This window comes from Halichoeres trimaculatus, unplaced genomic scaffold (assembly GCF_033239565.1).
Source record: "Halichoeres trimaculatus isolate MK-OKI-2021-1 unplaced genomic scaffold, fHalTri1.1 fHalTri1_scaffold_16, whole genome shotgun sequence".
Lineage (NCBI taxonomy): Eukaryota > Metazoa > Chordata > Actinopteri > Labriformes > Labridae > Halichoeres > Halichoeres trimaculatus.
The window spans coordinates 8865137-8892496 of record NW_027437194.1 but is presented as its reverse complement, the minus strand read 5'-3'; the positions used below and the strand labels follow the sequence as shown (position 1 = coordinate 8892496).

General features: G+C 38.5%; 2 protein-coding genes across 3 annotated transcripts; both read right to left on the bottom strand.

The window, feature by feature from the left end:
* Positions 1-1568: 1568 nt before the first annotated feature.
* Positions 1569-13904, bottom strand: LOC141805251 (cytotoxic granule associated RNA binding protein TIA1-like). 2 transcript variants are annotated; one of them, XM_074690175.1, is made up of 12 exons: positions 13666-13904; positions 11582-11678; positions 8816-8914; positions 6334-6388; positions 5503-5590; positions 5117-5192; positions 4863-4968; positions 4551-4649; positions 4371-4455; positions 4150-4288; positions 3860-4005; positions 1569-2408 (listed from the first exon to the last, which is right to left on the bottom strand). In XM_074690175.1, the coding sequence occupies exons 1-12, from the start codon at positions 13689-13691 to the stop codon at positions 2270-2272; spliced, it is 1155 nt and encodes a 384-aa protein (XP_074546276.1). In that variant the 5' UTR covers positions 13692-13904; the 3' UTR covers positions 1569-2269. The 2 variants fall into 2 exon arrangements, with proteins under 2 accessions (XP_074546276.1, XP_074546275.1); XM_074690174.1 differs by having other exon boundaries at positions 3860-4008; positions 13666-13903.
* A 1138-nt stretch (positions 13905-15042) lies between these two features.
* dtwd2 (DTW domain containing 2) lies at positions 15043-19544 on the bottom strand. Its single transcript, XM_074690556.1, has 6 exons — positions 19318-19544; positions 19028-19118; positions 17850-17944; positions 17570-17768; positions 16431-16559; positions 15043-15617 (listed from the first exon to the last, which is right to left on the bottom strand). Exons 1-6 carry the CDS (start codon positions 19479-19481, stop codon positions 15438-15440), a joined length of 858 nt encoding a protein of 285 aa, XP_074546657.1. The 5' UTR covers positions 19482-19544; the 3' UTR covers positions 15043-15437.
* Between the last annotated feature and the right edge of the window lie 7816 nt (positions 19545-27360).

Here is a 27360-nt window from a genome sequence, read left to right as displayed (position 1 = left end):
ATTTATGAATAACAATTCTGATTTGAAGGTTCATGCAACAAATTTGTACGTTAAAGAAAATATTTCTCCTTGCATCAATTGTTTGATATGAAAGGAAATAAACATATTTATGGTATACAAATTGCTTTAGTTGGTTTTAAAACCAAAGTGTGCAAACACTTGGATAACAGCTTCCCAGGTAAAATTGGTCGTTTTCCCTCATTGTATGAAAAATGACAAAATGTTCAAAAGTTTTGAAAAAACACGTTAAGATGTTTGACTGGTAAATAATTTTTTTCTGACTGGAAAAAAAAGATAAATACTTACGTGAAATTAACTGAGGATCAATCATAGGTTGCAGCCTCAGTCATAACACCAGTCAGTGATATTGCAGGACAATTTCTCAGGACTCTTGTAGTGTTCAAAAAATAAATACATGATACACAATCTGTTATTAATCACCAGAGGATAGAAGATGAGATTCAAACAGGTTAAATGGGAGCTGTTTTAAGCATCAGCAATTTAATGGGACAAAGCAAAAACTCAAACCATGTTACTGAAGCATCAACAGAACTTGCCTTGCCTTGCCAAAACATAGGTTGAAAACATTCTTAGGCACCGCCTACTCTTGGATGAATTTTTGGTTAAATTAAAAGAAACTCACTGATAGTAAGGCAACACAATGGATTTATCCAACTCTATTAAAATGATGGTGGCCACAGTGCAAAAATCTGATCCTATAATGTTGTTTCTTTATCTATAAAAACAATCGTTATTTAGGATAACAGAATAACTTAAATTATGTTATTACTTGTCGATCGAAAGGCTTTTTTTTTGCATTACATAGCAATGCGGCTCGTCCTCTGGAAGAATCAAACCTCACACTTTCTCTACTGTACACGGACCAGCACTGGACAGGGATGCTACTGTCAAACAGCTGTTTCTGGAATCCATTACCTCAACCAGAAGCAAGTAACATGTTGTCTTTATACAGATTCAGTACAACTGAACAGACTGTCACATAAAACAGAGTTCCAAAGCAAATAACAAAACAAAGTGGAATGCAAAAACATAAAAAAATCCCTATTATTTGATTTTTTTTCTTTTTTTTGAAAAGATAATCTTAAGTATTTGTGCAATATTGTCTGCCTAGAAGTAAGATAAGAGTGGCAGTAATCCCTGCAATTGATTTATTTGAGATATTGAAAATCTAATTTAAAAAATAATGTTGACAGTTGACAGCCACTTTTATAAACAAACATAAAAGGTCTCACATGTCACATGATTCGATGGTGTCACTGCAACGTTTCTTTATAAGACAGTCCCCAAATTGAACAGAAAAAGGCAAAAAGCTCTTTATACAATGTCAGCATTTTGGAGAATAATTATGACAGCAAAAAGTATGGAGTAGTCCTTTAAGTTTTTCAGGGGGGGAGATGAAAGTGGACGTTGTCTTGTGTGTAAAAAGCATCAGAGTTCATGCACACACGCCAGCACACACACACATTTCTTATTCACAGAATGAATTCAGTCCATTCCAGGAGATGAATCTAAGGAGCGCAGAAATTTACTTGTTTTATGTCGTCCACTTTCCCCACAACCTGCCTTTTCTTACTCAGTGATTCCTACTCTTCACAGAATGACCCCACAACACCCTGAGAACTTCCCCAGACTAGTTTCTCACTTCAGAAACAAGCTGCAAGAGGTTCTAATTGAGGAAAAATAAAAATCGCACCCCTTAACCAATACATTACTAAGGACCATTGAAGTCTTTCCTGTGGCAAAGTTGTACCCTCTCCTCCCTGTATGATTGTTAAACATTGGTATAAAATCTGCCCTTGCTCTTTGGCTCTGAGGGGCTGAAAACAAAAAAGAAAATGGTGTTTTACTATATATTTCAATACTGAACACTTCTTTTTCTTCTAAACTAAAATGTGGCTGTGCTAGAAATATCATGACACGGTTGAATAATTTACATTTGGCCAGTTATCTGCAGGCATTACAAAAATACGCCAAAGAATAAAATGGGCCCAGGAATGCAAGGTGCATTAGCGATAGCTGTAATTAACAGTGTTAAATTGTTCTGATGTGGATTGATTTCTGTACACTTGCAGATTTTGGGCAGTGGGTTAAGTTATGGGCTGGTGGAGGTTGATAAAATGGCGCACCAGCCTCACTAACAGAATAATTTGTGTGGTAACAGAGAGAGCACATCTAAAGGGCTCCTTCCCCCAGCAGAGTATCATCCATGTGGCCTCGGAGGCTCAGAGAGGGCTACTGTGATCACTGATCAGTGGGTGTGGAAGCCGGCAGTGCTCATGCCAGCCTGGTTGGTTAGCACCGTCCCGTTGACTCCCTGCCCAGGCTCCACCATTCCCCCGTTGCTCATAGCTCCAACTCCTGTCCACCCTGCACCAGCGTGTAAATGACTGCAACAGAAAGACAAACAACACAGTCACACAACTTTGCCTTCATGACTGATGTTTTCACGTAGCTAGAGATGCTAAAAATACTCTGGAAGTTATCACAAAGCTTCAGTTAACTGCAGAAGCTGACTGGCATACATCCCAGTTTGCATGCACCGCCGAAAAAACGATAGAGATAGAGTGCAGTCAGATTTGTTGACTGATGATTAGAGATACGAAAAATGTAGTGTTGAAATGTTTTCGGCTTTATTCTGGACCAATTTAAACTGGCACAGAAAACCTAATTTATAGTTTTTAATATTTGGTTATGATGCCAAAGGGATCTGCCAGAAACTACTTTTATTTTATCTCAGGAAGGATCTTTTATCTTTTCAACATTTTATCTTTTGTTGGTTCTGATGATGGTCTAAATTTTTATTTCATTTCTTCTTGTTAACTCATGTGTTTCACACTTCCTGCTGTTCTAACTTTTACAATTTTAATCATTGTATTCCTCACATTTTCTTTTTCTTTTTTCTCCTTGCCTTTGTACAATGTACTTTCTTTTTCCTCATTTTAAAATCTCCCTTTTTCATATTTGAAATCCCTGGTAGTTTTTGTATACATAGAATGACCTAGACTGGTTTTAACGCAACTCATACAAGTATTGTATTCTATGGTTCTTTATCTACAGCAATATTTTAGTATTTTTTTCCAACTTGATTGCACTAAAGTAACCCGACCTTTTGATCAAAAACACAAGAACACTAAAGTCCCAAGAATGACTTCTAAACTTCAAAACCACGACCACCCAAGGAGCACATGAATGCAGCATTAGGCCCTCTTTTGTTTTCAACATATAGAATATCCATTTTTTTTTGTGTAGTATAATTTATGCATGCATAATATCTAAAAGTTTTGCAAAGATTTTTTGTTTGGTTGAGATAAAAAGGTTAGAAATCATTAAAGCTCCTTTGAGAAACATCTGTGTAGATTTTGTACTGAACAGAAAAAATGTTTCACTAAGAGAGAATATTCGCTGTGGAAAAAGTAAAAACATCTGTTTCTTCAGGTGTCCAACCTGACTCCTACTCTCCCCATGGGGGTTTTAAGCATTAAGAAGTACAACATAAATATCACCAGTCATGTTGTTGATGGTTTAGTCTGCTGTTCTAGGCTATAAAAAGGCACATGTGCATACTTCAGTCTGACTCTTAACCCTGTAAAAAACTCATCACAGGAGCTTTAAAATAGCAGTCAACACATTTACAGTGGTAATTATTAAGCACGTCTGTTTCTCCAGTATAGTGTCTTGGTTGTGAGAGAAACAAGTTGAGCGAGGCAAAAGCAGATTGGGAAAGGAAGAAAGAGACTGTAGCATGAAAACAAGATTTGCAGAGGCACTAATTTACATGTCTGATACGGAACCAGAACGTCTCTACTTTCTGAAGCTGCTCCTTTGAACGTGTACTCACTTGTAACCCTGCTGATCCCAGGTCTGTCCGTACACTCCATAGCTCGGCACCTGCCATCCATTGGGCACATACTGACCAATCTGCTGCGTGTTGCCGTACCACTGACCCCACTGACTGTAGGGCTGTGCCGCAAAGCTCACCGTGTTCTGCTGACATACGGAGGAATATTTTAGGATGCAGAGGCTCACATTGCACCAACATTACACAGAATTAGATTAAGGATTTAGCACTGAAGCAAGCAGAAGATGAGCAGCAAAGGGTGGTGAATCAGGGACAATCCTGGTACATACCTGTGGCATTTGTACCTGCTGTATGGGGCTGACCATGTCTGTTGTTTCTTTGCCCCAGTAACACTTCACAACATAGCCCTCTATGGATGTGCCGTTCACGGACACAATGGCATGAGCGGCTGCCTCGTGGGAGTTGAACCTGGACACAGATGAGAGTTTAAAACCAGGTCACCCCTGCAGACGTCATGTGACTTAAATGCAACAAAAACAAGCCAGCGTACCTCACGAATGAATACCCTTTATCAGGGAAAACACGAATCTCCATTATTTGGCCAAAGGGTGAGAAGGTCTGTCTCATTGTTTGCTCTACAAACGGAAAAAAACGGATATTATAATACGCTCTATGTGCACACGGTGCTCCTTAACCTGCAGCTAATTCCTGCAGACAAACCATGACTCACCTGTCAGCCCTGTTGTGACTCCACCACAGTACACGGTGCAGTTGCTTGGGCTGGACTGGTTGACCACCTCATCAAAGGAAAGCTGCTTGGAACTGGGTGCTAAGAGGAGAAAAATAACATTTAACGTGTTAAATGCAGAAATATTTTTAAATTAAAACCAAAAAAAAGGAAAAAAAAGTCAGTAGACATTTCTATAAACTCAAAATAAAAAGCAAACTGTGCTCTGTGCTGTGCATGCCTACAGTGAGCCACCTTAAAAGGGCTAAGATATAGCCAATTAATTAGTCTTTGATTTAATTATTGTAAACTCACCTTCATTTGTATTTTTAGGAGCAGGTTTCCTTGTAGCCCAGTTGGTTCTGATCTGTCTCCCTCCCAGCCACTGTCCTCCCATCTGTTGGATGGCGTTCTCTGCATCCTGTAATACAGAATGAACACAAAACTCTAAAACTCACTTAGAAATACAGCACAGCTTTCTGTAAAGAGTGCCTTTAACATCCATGAATCAGAACCTGGACATTCATTTCTCCGGTCACTTACTCATAGGCCCTTAACAGCACACTTACCCATTTGTTGAAGAAGGAGACAAAGCCATAGCCTTTTGATTTACCTGTGGCCATGTCTTTCACCACACGACAATCTCTGTGGACAAAAACAACATTAGTGATATCTAACGGCAAAATAAGGTGATTATGTTTCCACTTTGGAGCATTTGTTCTGTTTTAAACCAGTTTAAATGCATAGGTAAGACTATTAGAGTGTATCTGACACTGCTTAATGTTTGAGTAGCCTTCTTAGAAAACTAAATTACCCAGATGTTTGAGGAAACAAGTAAAGCTGATATTTTGTGGACAGCTTTTAGCTTTTAAAAACTTAGAGCATGTGGATTTTGTCTTTATAAAATGAAATAAAAGCTTAAAAAGGTTTCAAATGACTCTGAGGGTGCACTTACGATATTTTTCCAAATGGAGCAAAAGCTGCTCTTATGTCATCTGTGGTAATTTCAGGGCTTAGATCTCCAACAAAGACATGGAAGTGACCTGTGACAAGACAGAAAAACAGTCAAGTTGTCATTTGTTACAATAAATAATTAAGAACACACAAAATATAAAGCTTAAAAAGAAATAACTTTACTACCTTATTACATTTTATTCCACACTCTTATTTATATGGGCATAAGAATAGGCCCTGTTCTTTTGTTGTCTTAACTTTACTTTCCTTCTCTTTTTTTCTCTTTTTCCCTTTATTTGTTTACCTTTCACAGATATTAGGTCACTTGTTTTACTTATTGCTGGTTTTCATTAATTTCCATCAATTATTTCTTGTATCTCTTTTTTGTTGAAAGCATGGAAATTTTATTTCACTTTTCACTTTTATTTTCACTATTTTCACTTTCACTTGAAGGACTTCAGGCTGCGTGCTAGTACAAATGAAATGTGCGATACAAATACAAAGAGCTGGATTGGATGGGTAAGTAAGCAAAGAGTGGTGGACGAGGAAGGTAAGAAAGCTTTTTTATATTAGATATACCACGAGAAAAGCTGTCTTCTTTGCTAAGAATTTAAAATTTGGATTCCAATCCACTGAGGTTCATCTTATATAAACTGGCACAGTCAATTTGCCACAACAGCAGGTATCGTTATGCTTTTTAAACAAATGTTTGAAAGACAATGCCTCATAAAAACATCAGTGCTTCACTTATTCTTTCACCTTGACTTTAACAAATTTGTTTTTAAAAACTGCATCGGCAGAAGAATCCACTCCACAGTGAGTTTCTACTTACTGCTTGTGTCTTTCTTTTGGCTGGTTGGCGTCGTGGCCCAGTTGACCTTCACCTCCTGCAACAGAGACAGACGTCGAGAGCGAGGGAAGAGGAGACAAGGTGAGAACTGAAGCATCTTAGTGGACTAGAGGAAGGTGCTTTTTCTTTGATTAGAGGTTTTGTCACACACCAGTTTTACTTTTGTGGTTGAGATCTTTTTTTTTTTTAAACTAAGTGGTCTCTGAATGCCACACTTCGGTTCTACTTAAACCACCACTACAAACTGATTTCTTCAATGTTATAATCTAATTTTACAAACCTTTGCATTACTTAATAAAACAATAAAACACAGTGGAGAATATTATGGGATATCACCTTCATAATCAGGAACAATTCAGTCTGAGTCTAGTAAAAATTTGGAGAAAAATTGTAGGAAGTAAGGTCCAAATAACAAGGGACTTACAAACAAGTGATTTTTACGAACTTGTTATACTCCTCAAATGGTCCTTCAATACCTGTTGAGGATAAAATATTTTCAACTGAATGTATTTCTGTTAAAGTTGCTCTTATGTGGATTCTATGTGGACATAAGTTTGAAGAAGAACACATAGCAGTAAAAAACGTCAGGGGCACAAAAGAGCAACAACTGTAGTAGATAGAAGACTGTTAACACATAACATTATTAAACAGCAGGACCATGTTAAATCATACACACATGGAAACTCACTCAAGGAAAACCTGAATTAAGAACAAGTGTTGCAGCATTTTGTATGAAGTGGAAAACACACAACACTTTATAAACACGTAATGTGAGTTTATCAGTTTATGGATATGCATGGTGTTATTTTACACAAAGGCCTGCAAACTATCCCAGCGTTAAACCGAATATGTTCAGGGTTTGTTGTAGAAGTTTCTGCCTTAAAAATTTGAGATCTGAAAACGTGAATGCATGGACGGCTAATCCCGACTCTTATATGAACAAACTAATTCTCATCAACTTTGATAAATGAATAAAAGAAAATCTCAATGACAAGTCTGTGGTACCATTTGTGTCAGTACTGATCGTGCTTAGCAGGAATTTTAAAAACTGTCTAAATTTATTTGCAGGCCCCTGAGTTGAGTCACAGATTGTATGGTGACAACATCTTTAATAAACTAAACTATCATGTTGTTACAAAGATTGTGATTCACAAGCTTAATAAATGGGGAAATGAAGATTACTTGTAATTCTTGTCATATTTACTGAAGAGGTCAAGGGTCAGTCAAATCATGTCATAACAATAACCTGAGAGTAAGGTCATAATTCTGAGAAAAGGGCAGAATTCTAACTGAATTCTTAGAGTTTAGAGAAAAAGTCTTCACTTTGATTTCAACACAAAAATTCTGAGATTAAAGATAATATCAGGATTCTAAAGGAAAAAGCAAAAATCTGCCACTTGACAAAAAATACTGACTTCTATCCCAAAACACTACAATCAACATGACAATTCTAAAATCCTGATTTGAATGTAATGAATTCAGAATCCCGACTTTAATCTCAAAATTCAAGCATGCTTTTTTTTTCTCCAGAATAATGACTTAATCTCAGAAATACAGTTTTCTGTATTTTAAGCCCAGAAGAAAAACCTTTTCTTTTACCCAATTCTACTTGTTAAAAATGAACCACCATCCCCAACCCTCTTCCATAGACGGTGTAATTGTTTATTTTAGGCGTTTCATTTATAGCAAAAATGCCCAAACGCCAAATTTATTGAGCTTTTCAAAGTCAACATTTGCTTGGGTCCATAGTTTCCCCACAAATTTAATAAATGTGTTTCTTAATAATAAAAAAAAAAAAAGCAGGCCACCTAAAACTGTCAAAATGGGTTTGCTACAATGTTCAGTATTTTGTGGACCAGGCAACCGATGAAGCCAGTGTGAGTCTTAAGACACAAACTAAGAAATTGGTAGTGAAAACAAGAGTTTTTTTTCCTCATTGTAAAGCAAAAAGACAACAAAATCTGGGTCTTTTTTGTGTGAGAAAAATACTCAACCTTTAGAGCCAGTGAATGGCTGAATAAAATACTGATTACATATCTACTGCTTTGGTATCAGTGCCAAAAAGAAGAAAACCAAAAGAGTAAAAAAGAAAAAATCAGTTATTAATAAACTCCTTTTTTCAAGAGAGTATGGGTTTCGTGTTGTGAACAAAAGCAGTCTAGTGACTCGTGTTAATCTACAAGAAGAAGAAAAACAGGAAATAATTCAGGCTAAATTTATGCAATACACAGCATCATGTTTTCAGAACTCTGATGATTACACAGCAGGAGGTTCGAGTCTGTTGTTCATCCTGGACATTTCAGATTGTGCACTGAATAATAATGTGCACAGGGGAACAAAACAAATTAAGTGAAGTGAAGCAGGAAGATTAGACTTAATAAGATACAAGTTTTTCCTGATTTATGTCGACCTCGCCCACCCAGCCTCGCTCTGTTTGACTCACCCAGGAGATATGATTGCTTACCTTACCCAGAATTTTCCGACCATTCATGGCTGCGATTGTGGCAGTGGCATGTCTATGCTCATAGAACTCCACAAAGCAGTAGGGATCATGACCTGCTGTCTGTGGGGGAGAATTAGAAACAACAACTTCAGTACAAACATTATCAGATTGTTTGGAGCGGTCTACTGATGTCAGAATGCTATTTAAGTCTCTTCTGAGTGTATTCAAAAGTTGCTAAACAGGATATGTGCTGAACATGTTCATGATGATGCAATATTTGACTCAGCTGATGCAGCTCTGGCTAAGTGGTAGAGTGGGTTGACTCTCAATCAATCAGTTGGCAGGTTGATCCTAAGCTCCAGGTGTCTGCGTGTCTAAGTGTCCTCTAGATGTGTGAGTGTGATTAATTTAATGGACACTTGATTGTTGTTGTTCCCTGTCTCTTTTTATCTGTATCTCACCTCTCAATCTCAACAGGAAACGTCAGTCTAAAGGAGCTTTTCCACCGCTGGAATAAAGGTCTAAATTGAGGGCCCTGAAAGACTTAGGCTGTGTTCGAAATGGCATACTAACGTACTGCATACTACATGGTCGTTGTGTAAATACTGTATACATACTATAAGTATGATTAGAGTGCCAACCGTTTACACTGTAGTATACAACTCAGTTTCCCATGATGCATTTCAAAACCTCCGACGACAAAATTGGAGGCACACATAAGTCTATGAATGCACACCAGACTATGAAATATCTCTGTTGATTCGCCACATTTGAAAGTTTTAAGAACATTTTAGGCGAGAAAGTCATCTCGTAGAATACCAAAATGTGGTCATTTGGGCCATAAAACGCACGGATAAATTTAATTTCAACATTTCAGACATTCTGTTAAGCGCGCCAATATGCTATCAGCTCCAAAACAAGAGCCCAATTTACAAAACCGTTAAAGAACTCAAAGGGGATAATTAAAGATGCTTTCATTTTGAAAACTGGAAGTTCGCTAGTGGCTGATTTTTAGCTAACACCGGTCTCAAGACGAATTCATCACTCTTCAAAAAATTAAAAAATGTTTACTGCTCGCAGACACCGAAGACGGTCCGTCCGTCGCCTCAGGCACTTTATTTCTATGTACTTACGTTTTGGTTTCCCTGTAGAGCCAAGTCCATTTTAGTTGCTTGTCATCTTGTCATCTCATTCACTATTTATGTTTATAAATATGGAGCTCGCAATGCATTATGGGGCGTGTCAGTGCGACTAGTATGCCCACCTCCCATACTTAGAATTTTTTCCGATATAGTATACATCCGGGTATTTCTCGCGCACACAATCTTTTCAAATTATTTAATGTGAACGCACTACATACTATTTTTGACGTCACACTTAGTATGAGTAGTATGTTAGCATGCCATTTTGGACACAGCCTTAGATTAGAAAAGACAGCATATGCGCACATTCACTGTGTATTGACATCCCTGAATTTTGACATATGATGCACGAGGAGAAGGCCAACAACGGATGGACCAACAACAAGGTGCAGGCCCTACCCTTGATATTTACCAAGGAGGACGTCCAGCAGGAGTTTGAGACTGCAACGATAGAGTGTATACTAAACTAAGCTCAATATTACTCACACAGGAAAATATGTTGTTGGAGAGTAACTTATGGAGGTTAGAGCAGGACTACCAAAAAGATTAAAGACCACAAAACCAGTAGCAGTAAATGATTCGGCCACCTGGATTCCCTTCAGGGCAACGCTGACAAAGGACTTAACACAAGTCAGGTCCTGTTCAGGGTTTTAGCCGGTTCAAGGAAGTTTCCTTGCTGCTGTAGCTTGTTAACTGCTCATGTTAGACTATGATTAGATAAGATTAAATCTTATTCTGTCTTGATATTGGCTATTTGCAAACCAAAACAAAGACAACAATCTAGACCGGCTCTTCTTCAAAGCAACACATTGTAAAATGTGCTTTAAATAGTTGTAGTACATCCATTTGGCTGGCTTGTATTATACTATGATGTATGAATTCTCTTTCCATCTTGGCTTGCTGCTCTCCCAACAAAGTAACATACCCGAGAAGATTGAAAATAAACCCTGACCACAGGAAAGTCAGAAGATCTATCCTCCAGAAATAGATGTTTGGAGGTTGATTATCCAGGTTATTTGTGCATCGATATGCAGCCCGAAAAGGGAAAACCTGTTCTGTTTCAGATCGTCCATGCTGTTTTGGAAAATGAATAATGTATGGTTTTGGAGTCTTGGCCTTTATACTGTATATAAAGTTGGGAGTGTGGCAAGAAAAGCTTGAAATAAAGAGAGGAGCATGCAGTAAAGGGCTATGGCTGGAATCAAACCCACCATACACTTAGCCATCGTCTCTCACAGGAAAGAGTGCCTACTCTCTTATCAGCTGCTGGACGAGATGAGCGTTCATGTTTGTAAGCCCGATAAGGAAACTCTAGCAACATTTATTCTCAGGAAACTTGGAGAGCAGATATGACTGCTGCAGTTGATAAGTCAGAGGCAATTTAATTTCATATGGAATATAGCAAAGTGGCTGAAATAGAAGGTTTAGTAACCATGCTAGACTCTGGCTAAAAAAGACGGGGAAGAAAGTGGCTAGATGAGAAAACAAGAGATAGGAAGAAATATTATTTTGTGCATCATCAAAAGAAACTGTTGCAAATTGCAATCCTGGGATTTCATTGCCAAAGAGGTTTCTTGAGCCAAAAAGTATCTTTCCAGGTAAGATGTGGAAAACAGAGAAGTTAAAAGTTGGCACTTGAACTTACATCTACTATCATTTTACAGCTCTTGCAAGGTCCAATCTGGCCAAACAATTCCAAGATGAGAGCCTCTGTCACGTCCCGGGACAGATTCCCCACATACCTAAACAGACAAACAAACACAGAGAGGACACTAAGAGTTAGAAATGCTGGGCTGGGATGCAAGTAGTCATAAAATATGGAGTTTGTGATGACCTTTACTGTGATGATGGCTTAGTTTTTCATTCTTTTACAGCCTTTTTTAATAAGATCACTTATGTTTCCTGTTGTTTATGGGGAGGTTAGGGCATACTAGCTTGCCTCACATTTTTTACTGTGTTGTGTTCAAATGACCAAATAAATCAGCCTTCAAACAATGACTCCCTTTACCTGTTGGACTGTACTGTGGTTGTACTCTATTTCTGGGATACTCATCTGAAAAAACAGCTCAAAACTGATGTTTACATGGACTTTGTGATGGGGTTGCATAATAAATCACAAATGTATTGTTATCATTTTGTATTTGCAAAAGAAATCTGGAATAATTAGGTAAACACTATTGTTTTTTCCAGTTAACAAAGCTGTAATCTGTCAGATAATAAATTGTGAATCTGCAAACACAGATCATATGTATGGCTTGAAAACAGATGATAAGACAATAAGATGGCACATAGACTTTTTTTTGTTGATTTACCACAATTGTTACAGAATTGACAATTTTATTTGCACAACAAATTATTTTTGTCATATTCGACAGACTTAGAGCCAGATTTGTCGATAAGGGGCTTGGGTAGTATTAAATAAGTTTAAGTAAGAGCAGAACCGAAATTAAATATATATATATATACATATATATATATATATATATATATATATATATATATATATATATATATATATATATATACATATATATGTGTGTGTGTGGGTGTGTGTGTGTGTGTGTGTGTGTGTGTGTGTGTGTGTGTGTGTGCGTGTGTATCTGTAAACACAAAAACAACATATTCATGTGTTAGTACCCTGAATTTTACTGATTCAAAATGTTGAAGGGAAAAAAATGGTCTTTTTCCATCATCTAGATTGAAAAGCAGACTAAATTTGTCCTCAAACACCTGCCTGACAACGGTGACCATGTTCTCTTTCCAGCACTATTATTATGTTTGATACTATTCTAAAATCATTGTAAAATCTGTATTTACATAACCTGTGTGACAATGCAGCCCCCTCTTTCCTGTGCCTCAAAATTGATACCACCACAAAGCAATATGCAGATTCCCAATGAATCCACCTTCAGGATTGTAGTAAATGCAAATGACCTGAGGCGATAAAACCTCAATGCCAAGTGATTCTTCCGTTTGCATTTAATAAGCAAGCAGCTTTTCATCCAAACACAGAGTGCATCTAGGGACAACCAACATTATTGAAATCTCAGCTATTGACCTTGTCTTACATCACTGCTGGCTTTAAATAGATTTAAGTTAATCTTACCCTGGTAACAAAAATAAACCGCATTCAAACCTTAATTGACACTACTATGAATATTAATTAACGGGGAATGTGTTTTCTGGCTGAAAATCAACATACAAACATGTTCTTAGGCCTGTTACAATTATCACATCGCTTCAGAAACATTACGGAGGCGGCGACACCAAAATCCATTGAAGAAAATTGCGTTTATATGTTCTTCCGCTAAAGTCGAGACTAAATCGTTTAATAGAACAGTTTCATTTACATAAAAGTGACACATTTATTTCAATTTTTGATTCGGTTGAGGTTATTTTGAGATTAATTAATATTAAAATGTGGATTTTCCTTCGTAAACAGTGTGTACCGGCGCGTTAATTTAAGATTTTTCTGGAACTCGCTAGCTAGGGTTAATGCCTGTGCGGAACATAGCAGAGTCTGGCTGTTTCATTTCGATACATTAAGTTATTCTAAACTCATATATTCTTGATTTGATCAAGAAAAAGAACAAACAATGGAGTTAAGGATCAAATAACTACGGAAAAGCGGCGTTCGCGCTCCGGATAATTCGCTCCTCTCAATGTTAGCTACGTGACGAACACAGGCGGTTAGCAGGCTGGCTAACGATAACGCAGACACACACTTACAGGGTTTTGGGCTGGTCATCGTCCATTCTGTTGAACTTGCTGGCCGAGAACAAGTCGTAACCCTGAGAGCAAATCCACGACTGTCGCGGGCAGCTGCCTGTGACACCGTCAGGTTATTTTATTGCGCAGAATAAAGTGATTTTCCGCTGCTGTTAGCTCCAGATTGAACAATGGGTAGCCGACAAAGATGGCGGAGCGACCGGAGCCAACACGAAACACGCATGCTCAATAGTTCAGCCTTCAGGCAACTTCAAGATATGTTACAAAATAAGACATGGAAGCCCGTTTCCGCCGGGAGAAAAAATAAATAAATAAAAATCAGGAAGAGTTAAAACAAGAAAAAATATATACGCAGCCTCAAAGAAAAAAAAATGTTTTTTTGGACTAGTTCTTTTTTATCTATTGTTAATCTGGCAGAAATTGGCTCACCCCAGATGAAAAAATGTATACTGCCCAATATAAAATAATAAAAACTAGAACTTCTTTCAAGGACCTGTCCATAAAAACAAATAAATAAGATGTCTCCCTTATTTTGCAAAAACACAGGCTTCTGCCGGGTAAAGAAAAAAAAAAAAGTGAATCTTGCCTGTTTAGACAAAAAAAATAAAATAAAAAAGACTTGCCCAACAAGAAAAAAAAAATCAGGGCTTGCCCTGCACAAAAAAAAGTATTTGTTTATTCATTTCTAACCTGGTGGAAGTGGGTTTCCCTAGAATATAGAATATATTTATATAATGTGGAAGCCCATTTCTAGTGAAAAAGAAAAAAAAAGATATTGTGTAACTTGCCCGAAAAACAAACAGATTTAATTTATGACTTGCCTTCAGAAGGGAAAAAAATATTCATTTGCTAATGTCCCCAGCAGAGACAGGCTTTTGCTAGGTAAAGCAATACCATAGAGAAACGTGCCCAATAACAAAATTAAAGCACAAAAATGTAGGACTTGCCATTGATAAATATTGCTCACCCTACAACAGTTTTTAAATATATTTTTGTCTATTCATTTCTTACCTGGCAGGGGTTGCTGATTATAAAAAATAGTCATATTTATACCCTGTTTCTGCAAGGGAAAACAGGGAAAATTGCCAGAAGAAGAAAAGAAAATTAGGACTTGCCCTTAAGAAAACAAAAAACTTTTCATATTTGCCCTTTGCAGGTTATTAATCTGCAAATTATTGAGCAGAAACTTGTGTATAGTGCCATTGTCTACCTTACTGCAATGTCATCTGCCAGATTAACTTTAATACCCAATAAATAAGCTGCATGGTGCCTCCTGATACAGTTACGAAAAGTGCTTCAAAGGAACTGAAGCAAACATCTTCAACAACACAAGAATGCACACAGCAGAGCACATAGGCCACTGTGTTAAACTCCACATGAACTTTCAGAGAAGTTTTTTTATTTCACAACATACTTCAACAATGATTTGACTTTATAAAAGTTCAGTGAAAATTAGCCCTTCCAGATGTTTTCTTCTGTAAAGTCAGTTACAACAGAACTACTGTAAACAATGTGAACTGTTATAAACAACGCAAGCTGGAATCTGGGTTTAATGTCCCTTCATGAGACTCAAACTACAACTTTAACTTAAACATAACTTAAATTAACCAGCATTTAAAAATATATTAAAAGAGAAAAGGTAAAAATTCCCAAACAGCGTGTTTTGCTCTAGTGCCTGCTGCTTTATGTTTCTCTGATGGTCCAGTCCTCTGCAGCATCAGCAGCTCTGCCCACGCACACAGATGAGCCCTCTTCTTTCCAGTCTCTCGCCTTCATCTCGGGCAGATGTTGTGATCAGTGACGAGTTTCTCCATCCTTTTAATCTTCCGTTTGTTCTTGGGCATGGGCTTGTCATACATGCCATTTTTCAACAGATGCTCCTTGCTGTGATGAATCTGAGCGCCATGCTCCAGTTGAAAGGAGCAAAGGGCCTTCAGGGGCCTCAGCAGAACCTGGTGATCAGATGGTGGACAAAGAAATAAAAATATAAAGAGATATGCTGGTAAATTTATGGAAATCCTTCATAAAAATCTTTGTGTGGATGGAAGTTTTTTGTAGTACTGCTGAAACAATTAAGTATCAAGCGTTAAGAGATTTTCTGTCCAACTCCACATTCCCTCTAAGCTTTACCAACTTTTTTAGTGGTATTTTGGATTATTCTTTAGGCTAAACAGTCTGTACACAGCTTCAGTGTCTGAGACAAGGCAGGAAACTCCAGTGTATGCAGCCTCTGGCAATAGCAAAGAGACAAAGTGAGCACTTAGCTGCTGAACATTGGGGATCATTTAGCTCCTTGCAAGCAGACGTTTTCCTCTCGGGTTGATCAAGACAAAGATAAGGCTCTTTTATCTTCTGAGAAAACTCAGGGCTTTGGTGTCAGTGGGAAATTTTTGGAACTAGGGTTCAAGTTTATTGTTGAATGTGTATCAACTTTCAAATTTCTGCCTGGTATGCTCACTGAAACCATATAAGTAAGAATAAACTGTAAAATCGTATCAGTGACAGATTAAACACACGCAAACCACAAAAACCTCTGTCTCAACTTTTCACTGACAGGACAAAGAAGAAACTGCCAGATTCGGCTTTTGAGCTTGGGGAGGCACTAAAGAGTCCCTCTGATAGCTTGAAACATGTTTCAGAAGTCCATAAACATTCTTAATTTTACACAATTTTCCCCAAATATGGCCAAAAAGTTGAGTTGTCCTTTTAAGTGGAATTTAAAAAACACAGTAATGTCTATAACCACAACAATGTCAGATCTTCACCTCCTGGATGTCATCGTTCTGCTCCAGGATGGACAGGGCAACAGCAGCACATTCCAGCGTGGACAGACAGATATTGGAGGGCTGTGTGCGGATCACGTACTGACTGGACAGAGTCCTGTTGAGCTGGACCTGATGAAGCAAAGCACAAATGATCAGCAGTTACTAACCTAACAGCTGAAATACTGTGCTTAAATGTGTCATTTGTACTCTAAAGGCACTGTTTTCCTCTGATCCCTGTATTTTGCTCTTCTTAAGGAGTGCATTTTAACAGTTGGCTGAGGCCTGCAGATGGAAACTACACTTCTAGCTAACTGGCATTATTACAGACAGTTTGATTGAGATGAATTGCTCCTGGAAATAAAAAATAAATAGATAAAATCCTTTAAACTCGATTTATTTTATAGATAACAGTTAAACCTCTTCAATCAAACTATTCCTTTTTATATAAAACTTTTAATAATTTTTATATCAGTTTGAAATGATTCATCACAAAGAAGCAGGACGGCTATGGTTACAAACTACTGTCACATTAAATTGATTCTAATTCTGTGTTATAACATTATAAATACTTCTGACACAAAAGCTGCTAATCAAGTATTAACTATCTTTGAAGTTATGGACATTTGACACCGAATTACACTTGATATTTCCTTCTAGTGATCACAAATGCTGCTTAATCAACCATGATTTGAAGCTTAAGGATTAAATCTTAATAAGCTCATCAAAAAAACATTTAAATTTTTGCTTTCCATCTTTCTTCGTTCATCTTCTGTTTCTCCGGAGTTAAGGCTGCTAATGAATATTAACGAGCAAGTATCGTTTTCAAAATGCTGTTTCTTCAACTCCAGGCTCTGATATGTGATTGCATGAAGCTCGACCAGGAATACCAGAGGGAGAAGAGGAGATGCTGATGAGTCCTCGATGTTCACTTGCCCACATTAAAGAGACATGCTCTTTTTTTGTACATTGCTTTGATTTCCTGTTAGTCATTACATGTGGGTGAAGCAGCTCCTCCACCAGTGGGAGTCACAGGAGGATTTAAACCATCTCAGGTGTAGAGGGTGAACTACTTTTTATGGTTTACGCTGAAATATGAGGACATTTAGCATCTTCCTGTGCTTTAACACCGTCACACTCACCTGTTTCGGCAGGTGGAAGAGGCTGTTTTTAAGGAACATGTTTTTGGCCTGGCTCCACGTGCCGTCTATGATGATCACATTATGTTTCACACTTCCTACTTCCTGATATTGCACTAACTCCTCCAGGTTTTGGGATTTTGGGCCTGGGTACAAGATCAGCGTTCTGCTGTCCCGACATACTGCGGCGAGCTCTGGGTGCCTGAGGAGAAAAGATGTGATTATATATCATGATATGGAATAAAGTCCAAGTGGGGTATTGGGGAAATGAAATAGTGCTTACTTCTCTTCGTTGAATCTCCTCCCAACTATGACATTGCATTTCCCTTGTGGTAAACATGCAGCAAGTAGAGGTACTGTGCGAAGGACTCTGCTCTCCTAAAAAAAAAAAAGAAAAGAAAAGAAGAGGAAACAAAGTTGAAGATGCCAACCAACTTTCAACGGAAGTCACCAGCCAACATATTTTCCAAATAAAAAAACAGACAGTGGTGTTGATCTTATCAGCATTGTCAAAGTTTTTGTTAGACTCAGGCCAACTTGGCTGTCCTCAAAGAGGCACATTGTGCAGCAGAGGCACATTGTGCAGCAGAGCATATCAAAACATATATTAAAAACACATCGCACAGGATGCAGGTTATGTGCCTATTTAGCAGGAGGCCCAACTTGTTGCCCCCTTCCTTCATCTTATTCCCTGACTCTCCCTCTCTACCAGTTGCGTTGTTATAATACATCGCTTTTATTTTAACATCTTACCTTTAATCTATCTATCTCTAATCTATCCCCTTTAATCCAAATTTTGACTATGCATAAAAACAATTGTTGGATTATCACTGGGCTTGATATGAAACTTGCCCTGCGTTGCCTTATACGGACTATTCAAATGTAGCACTTATCAGACTTGCAGAGTCAGTCCATTTGTTTATTTTATTACTCAAAACAAATGTTTGCAAAGTATTTTACTAATCAGCTGCTTTTATTGTTCACCCTTCATTTATATGTGATTTATAACTTGTTTGTGAAGCACTTTGTCACCTGTATTGAAAGTTCAGATACAAATAATACTCATTTCCCTTTTGCACAGTCATTATGTTACTTCCTTTTACTCCTACAAGGAATAATTTAAAAGATTTGTGATTATGTTTACATGTGTAATAGACTGTAGGGGAGGCTAGATCAGATCTTTATACCTCTGTATGAATCATCATGTCGCCTTTTGACACCTATTGCTGTAGTGTCTCCATATGTTGGACATGTTAATTGTCTTGCATTTAAAACCTCAATGCCTTTATTTGTAAAGTTTTGCACTATTATATAAACATCATAGCTGCACTCTCTTCATGATGCTGGGGGTCAGATATTTCCACATATGCATTGCTCATGTTTTTGCACACTGTCTGCCTTAAACACAAAGACCCTGGTGTTTCATACTATGTCCATATAGACTTGTTGGGTCGTACTTACCTCTGCAGGATGCTGCACGACGTAGAGACACGTGGAGACCTCCAGGGGTTGAGGTGGAAGAAAAGGACAGAGACACACCTTCTGAGGGCGACTACATGGGAGGAAAGTTGAAGCTGTGAGTGCTCATTCACTATCTCCCATCTGTGTTTCAGCTGGTCTTCAGCTTTCACACAACGACATAAATCTGTTCCCTCATTTAAACATGCCAGTGACTTCAAGAGGAGGAGGAGGAGGAGGAGAGGGATGAGGGGTTTCTTAGTTAGCATTAGCTTCACTGTAATTCAGCTCACCGGCACCGAAAACACGTCGGTCTTCTCTCTCCAACCTCGACCGGGAGGGCAGCCAGGTCCCCGAAAGCGTCCACAAACTCGTCTTCGATCGAGGAGCCGTCGCAGGGTTTCTCTCCGTTTTCCTCCGGAGTGTGTGTGGAGCATAAACCGGGGACATGGTCCATTATGGGGTTAGCTCAAAGCTAACTTAGCCATAGAGTCAAACACAGCGCCGGCTGAGCACTTCCGGTCCAGAAATACACCACATAGAAAACCACAATCGTTTATCAAAAATATTTTATTTTAGCTCATTATGCATTTATTTCTATTTATTCATCTATTGAATCCGCCCAGTTTCCCCATGAAATATACAGTTCATGTTAAGATATCGACTAATTTCTTTTGACAAAGCTTGATAATAAAATTCTGTAAACTTGAGATATGTGCAAAAAGAAATAAAGAAAAACAGCTTAATGTCTTAATCTAAGATGAAAGAAAGTAATTTCTTGAAGATTTTAAGTCAAGTAAATATTATATATATTTAAATGAGGAAGTTGTTAGTCTTATTATGTATTTATGCATTTCTGTTTAGGGTTTACAATTTGTCAGATTTGCATGATATCAACTGAAATTAAAACAGCACAGCAAGAAAGCTAGCAGTTTTTCTTAGAGCTAGTTGTTTTTCCCCCCCGAAACATTTAGTTAATGAATAGCTAATAAACAACGAAGAAAAGTGGAACGAGTAAAAATCTCAAGAAAACAGCAACTTTTGACAGGGAAGTTTGAAAGTACTTATGTTGTGGAATACACCTCTTTAAAGGGCTTAAAACAAGTCTCATATTTCAAGATACCAAGTGATATTCAAACACTATAACACAGAAAAAAAATGTTATTCAGAGGTGACAGTATTTTGCCAGAACACTTTATTTTTTATGGGTTTTTATTTCATGTATTTGGCGCCTGGCTTCAGTTACATTATTGTTTTATGGTTACTGCTTACTTAATGTTTTAATTTTGATTTATGTTTGTTTTATTTCATATTTTTCTTTGCCAGAGTAGCATAATAAAAAGATTTTGTGGCTCTGGAACTTCTATTTAACTCTATCTGTAAAAATATAATGTGAAACTAATTTTGTTTGACTTTCTCTAGTAAGTTTAAGTGCATCATTTATGATAAATACTGTATTGTGATGGTAATTTAAGTAAGTGATTACATTTGAGACTTCTGTGGGGGCGATATAGGCATATTTTCCCTGAGAATGGACATATTCACTCTATCTAGTGTACCTCTGTGATCCTGACTCTTGGTTCAGGTGAGATAAGAGCTCATAGCTGCCACCTCTCGATTTGGAGGGTAAAACAATCATTTGAAAAATTAGAAAATAGGGAATTTCACATGTCTGACACTGGATGTCACTAAAGCCCATTCAAACAGATGGATAAAATTGGTCTTTCGTGCTTCACAGACACCAATGAAACATGTGTTTCATTGCAGAAACAAAAGCACACATTTGCTTTGTCATTGTATCAACATTTTATTCATTCTGCATTAGTTTCTGCTGCAGGCTAATATCTGGGAGTGTGTTTTCATTCTCCTCTTCAAGGTCAGCAGGGACAGGATCACTGCAGAGCTCCAGATGGGACCCTTGGATTCAGGCCTAGAGGCAATAAAATCTGTAAATACTGCTGGACATAAAGCTGCTTTACTGACCACACATGCAGTGCAAATACTACATTGTCAAGTTAGTCTGAAACAGATCCTAAAAAGAATATACCCAGGGCTATAAAATGATGTAGGTGATGTAGAATTTAGTACATAGTTAAAATGTTTAATTCAGCATGAAAAAAACATTTTTAAAAATGAACAAAACAGAATGAGACGGTGTTGTTTTGATGACATTTTGCAGGAATATATGGGTTTGTTACTGTTTACAACAGGGTATACAGGCTTCTGACTGAGATAAGGTGTCAGGTTAACATTCAGGAGTCTTATTTATAGCTGAAGATCCACCCTAACATTACACAAACACCAACACATGCTCTCACACCCTTTTTATCCCAACCCAAACCTCCTCCAGGAAATTCACGATGATTCATGCACTGTTTTCAGCTGTCTATGCTGCAAAATTTGGATTAAGTAGGAAAACAAAGAAAAAAAATCTCCTTCTGGACATTTTATTGAAATGTTTTTGATGCTTAGACTCGCGCATAATGAGAATATGAGATAAAAGTTGAGAATTTCCTTTGGAAACTGGATCACACTGTAAAAAAACAGCACACTATTTCTTAGTTTGTAAACATTTTAGAGAATTTCTTAATCTGCGATAGTTTAAGACCATATTTTAGCAGGAAAGTTATCCTGAAACCTGTCTGAATTTGCAGCACTCTCAAAGAATCACACAGTATCCTTTTTCTTTTGGTGGTTCAGGTGGTGTAACAGGTGTTGTATCATCCCTGACCTCTGGTTGAACCTCAGTTTCAGCCAATTCTGCTGATTTAACATCTGCTTCTTCTGCTTCAGTCTGTTTTGCAGCTTCCTCTGCTTTAGTCTCAGTGTCTTTCTGTTCAGCTGATTCTGTCTCTGTGACGGTGATTTCTTTGCTTTCTTCGACACTTTGCGGGGACTCCACTTCCACCAGTGCCTCCTCAAGTAGGGCGACATCACTGGCAGGTGATGTATCTTCTCCCTCTCCTTCGTCGGCGGTCTCAGCAGGTGATGCAGTCTCTTTCTCTTCCACCCTCTGCTCCTTTCCTCCAGCTTCCTCTTGCTCTTGTGCAATGTCAACTGGTGTCAGAGGTGTTAAGTCCAGACTTGACTTTGGAGCGCATGGTGCTTTTCTCCTGGGAGGGGGAACCGGCAACTGCACGTCTGACTCTTGTTTCCACAAATCCTGCTCTGAGTGGGGACCGATGTCTTTGTCATCCAGGCTTGTTGGAGGATCCTCTATGCTTCCCCAGTCTGGTTCTTCAAAGCCGGATACAATGGGTGGGACTTCTGCTTTTTCTACCTTGATGGAGACGTTTTTGGCCGCCTTATCTTTCGTCTTTTTCACTGGTTTGGGTTCTTCTTCTTCTTCAAGTGATCTAAGGAAAGGCTCGTCACATGGGGAAGAATTGGCGCTGGACCTGAAAAAGTCTGTAATTTCCTCCTCTGAATTTGGCATCTCCTTCCCAGGCTTGGAAAGCATATCACTAATGTCATACAAATCATCATACAATGTCCTCGGACCTTCCTCTGGGCTTTTTTTCTTATCTGTTGATGCAACGTCTAACGCAGGAGTCTCATCTATGAGGACATATTTCTCCAAATATCCTCTTGCCTCCCGGTCTGAATGCCGGCTGTGGAAGGACTTCTCAGATGTCAAACTTTCGGCATCTTCTTCTTTTTTCCGGTTCCCGAGGGCTTCCTCGTACAGGTCAGTGTACAGGAACGCCATCGCTTTGGGCTCTTCCAGCAGAATAGGGTCGATGATCTTGGGAGGTCCATCTGGTAGGAAGATTGGAGTCAGGATCTCCTCCTGACTTCCAAACAAATTGGAGCCACTTGGTTTAGAAGGAAGCCTAGTTGGTGTGCCTGCAGCAGCTCCACCCTCTCTGCTTGAGCTTTTCATGGCGTACTCCTCCATGCCGCCATAGAAGACATCATCCAGGAGTTCGCTGGTGATTCCCTCGAGGCTGATCAAGTCTGATCTATCATTGCCTTCAGCTGTTGTTGTGGTCCTGCTCTGCTGAGGTGTTGCAGGTTTTTCTGCCTGCAGATTTTCAGCTGTACCCTCTCCCTCTTGTTCTGCCTCTCCTTGTGTGGCTACAGCTGGACTTCCCGGAGCCTGGGCGTCAATCAGGGCAAACGCCTCAAAGTAGTCCACATTCCCAGCAGGACCTCTCACAGGAGGTCTGGGTACTGGAGCCCCTGGTGGATCCATGGCACTTGGAGCAACAGGAGGCACAGACCTGACCTGCTCAACTGCTGAAACCAACATCTCATAATCCTGAGTGTCCTCGCTGGCTTTAGGAACAAGGCTCTCCTCCAGATATGAAAGGTTATCCACCATTTCTCTGCTTTCCTCCTCGTCCACAGTTGCCAGTTTTTGGGGAACAACAATGTTGAGGATCTCAGAACCCTCTGACACCAACCTAAACAGCTGCTGCTCTTTATCTTCAGGGACATCACTTGGTTCCTCTTTATCTCCTTCCTCGGGTTTTACGTTTGGCTGTGAGACCTCCACCAGCTCCGGCCTTCCTGAGATATTCTCTGAACTCTCCACCAGGACTGCTTTGATGCTTCTCTCTTTGGTTTTCTTCCGTCTTGACATCAGCTCCTCATCCATGACAAAGATAATCTTCCCTGCTGGTCCGGATCCGGGTGTTGTAGGTCGGACTGATACTGGAGAGCCAAGTTCCACAATGGGGTTTCCAGCTTCAGATGCCCAGGGTGTGGTGCAGCGGCTGGGGGTGGTCTCCCATGCAATGCCGCTGTCTTCTCCTTGCATGGTCACCATGGAGAAGGAGGAGTCCATCATCAGGCACTGCATCTTGGGTCGGACGTTGTCGTCATGGACAGCTTCACGTAAACTGAAAAAGAGGAAAAAGAAAGAACAGTGAATAAAAACTGCATCAAACTTTGTCATTTAAGTTTGTAGTTTAGTGTCCAGTAGGTGAATCCTTTTTATGTCCTACCAGTGCTCATCTACCAACTCCAACCTCACCAAGCAGAGCTAATGTAACCTCATGCTTCATTTTATTGGTAGACTCTCAAGTTTGAACAGGCCACTGCAGAATAACTGCTGCATTTTGGGGAGATTGAACATTATCACAAACAGCGTAACCCACGTTTTAGTCTGTGATCTATCACTCTTCCATTGAGCTTTCACCTGCTCTTCTGCCCTTTTTCTGTCTGACAGTTTGGCTCCAGTGTCTGCCATTACAACAAAATTAATCACAGATATCATTTTCAGCAGAGCAAAACCAGATCTCTGTTATCATTAAAAGACTTTACTGTCAATCAAACTAGTTTATATTGTCCTCAAACATGCTTTATTGTTTATTTTAATTTTTTTATCATTTTTAATGTGGGCATTCCTTTCTGTTTTGTTTTGAAGCTCTCTGAGCTGCATGTTTTTGTGTATGAAAGCTGATATATAAATAAAGTTGTGCTAAGATGAGTCTAAGTCATCTGCTGCTCATGCTTACAACACCTCTCAGAGCAGATATCTCTTCTCCTGCAAGATCACGTGACTAACATCTCCTCTTTGTTGATACTGAACTGTAGCTTCTGCTGACTCATTTTCCAACCAAGTAAACAAACGTTCACCAGAACTCACATCCACAGAGTTAGAGCCAAATAAAAAGGTGTCTGCTTTACTTTCTGTCTTGTCATTTCAAGTTCAAGTTTTCAAACTAATGTTAAACTGTTAAACATAATGATCATTTTGAGGATTGATTTTATTTTTGTTTTTTGTTTTTTTTGTTTGAGTGTTGTTATTTTACATCCAGGGTGAATTCATATCAGCTCCTCTTCCAAAGGAGTAAACCTTTGCACCATGAGGAGGTTTACCACTTTAACCTGCTCTTAACCCCAAAAGACGAGCCACCGAGTGTAGTAATGAACACACACCATTAAAATTATGCTGAGTGTTCAGCCAAACAAATTTAAACACAAACACTGTCAGAGACACTGATGGAGTTTCCTTCATTAACTCCCATCTCCATTGAGAAATGCATTTAATTTATTACTCTATGATAAACTGCTGCCTCTGAACATCTTAAACTCTTATCAGCAGCATCATTTAACTCTGGATTTGATTCATAGCTGTGTTAGAGTTCAGTATTCAGAATGACAATGGGTGGTTTGTACCTGTTTCGAAGGTGTTCCACTTCATCACCGCCCTCAGGATTTTGTTCAGTAAACTCTTCGGGCGTCAGCACAGTCATATCGGAGTCCACATCAGCCCTGATCATATCCTCAGTCAAGGAATCCATTGTTTTTTAAAAGATCTTTAAATCTGCTTCAGTCTCGCACCATCGCTCAGGGCTACTCTGTTGAGCACATTCTGAGCCGGCGTCCTTGACTTGAGTTTTCATGCTCAGCGTAATCTTGAAATAGAAAACTAGTCTTCCTGTGTTTCATGTGAAGCATCTGCAACATGTAGGGAGGTTATTATGTCGTGTTCACACCGGATGAACTCTTGTTTTTGACATGATTGATGCAAAAGTTTGTCAGGGTTTATGGGTTGCAGCTTGTTTTGAAGTTGACAGTTACAAAAATGAAGCATGAAGTAAACGCCTCTGCTTTTTTCATGCCAGGTCTAAATATAATGTTTGCTGGCGGCCTGTATCCTGTGTCATGAACTTTTCCAAAGGTGTGTCTGAGGCGAATGAGAGAGTTCAAACTGTTTCAGTTCAGCACAAGGCATCACAGAAATCTCATTAAAGTTTTAGAAGCTAGCAGAAGACTTGTGACGAGAAACAGCAGAAGAAATTGTGCTTATACTCTTTGCTCTCTCTCACATTTGATGCTATTTCTTTTTTATTCTTAGCATTTTGTGCTTAAGTAAGCCTCAACTATCTCTCTCTGCTCCAAGGAGAATGTCATCCATGCACCTGTTTGTGTCTGTCTTGCAGTGTGATCATGAATCTATACAGGAAGTGAAAGACTGGAGGTGTTGGAATCGGGTGCTCTGGTCAAAAGGTTGTTTCTAAGCAAATGTCATCCTTACACGCAAACTTTTATGACTTGGGACAAGCATATTTAAAGTATTTCTCTCTGTACTTATTCTTTCGACAAAAGATTTTAAGAGTCACAAGCTAGATCTTACTATTAAAGGTGTGTAATGCTAACATTTCTACCAAGACAACCTACAACAAGATAAAGAAAAAAATTATCTTAACACTGAATTTGCCTCCCTAACTCATATTTCCATTCAGACAGAACACTATTCAAACTACAGTGTGAATGTTTTATGTTGTTATGTTTTAATTTATAATTTTGTCAGGAATAAGCAATAATTTATGGAGGTGTTGGGGGGGGGGGGGTCAGTCAGTGGAGGTGTCACTCTAGTAACGCACAGCTGTCAATCATTGGTGGCTACTCTTATACTTCTGCTCTGACTCCTGCAAGCAGCCCGTTCATGACAGCTACCAGTATGTGCTCGAAACTTCCCTCAGAGCCACTACTGCCTTTCTGCATCTCATTTTTGGAAAAATGTGCTTTAAAATTCATTTTTATTCATAAATCTTTTTTCCCATCAACATCCTGTCTGTTTCTTGCTCTCAGAAGAAACTCCTCACTATTTCTGAACTTTTAGAAACTTTGTTTGTGCAGTTAGCTCTATTTTCAAGAATAATATATAATATAATTCTACTTGTCTATATAGATGATAAACATTAATTAAATGTGTATTTATAAATACAACTCCCAGACAGGCATCTTTTCATGTGAAACGAGTAGTTTTATTTTCACTTAGTCCTCTAAAGCTTTACTAAGGAGCAATTTCATATCATTTTGTACATTTATTCCACATTTTAGCATTTTTTTTCTCCTGTGATGAAATCTGTGCATTTCAGTAGAGGCTGTAACTGAAACTGTCCACAAGATGGCAATCATTAGTGGAATATGTGTTCATGCTTGTTTATTGTCAGTATGTTTGCATACATGAATACATTACTAAACATTTTGAATATTTTTTATTTGTTTTACTATTTCAAATATTTAACTGATGAATGCAAACTATCAGTGTGATAACCAGGAGAGGTTGTCCTATCATAAAAAGAAGAGATAAAGGTTTCCCTATCATAAAATCACAGTGACTGATAAAAAAAAGTGCTTGTTTTGCAGCTTTTTGTATGTTCTTACATGTTGTTGAACATTTTTTCACCTTTATTATGCTACTTTATGTTAATTAAAATATCTGAGTACCTCTTCCGTTACTTCTCAATAGGAAAACCACATTAAAACTCACTCATTTAAACCTTTATTTTGATATTTGACAGTGAAACATGCTTTATTTTCATTATAGCTACACCGGATGTGAGGAAACATATTATTGCCAATTACGTCAAATTTCA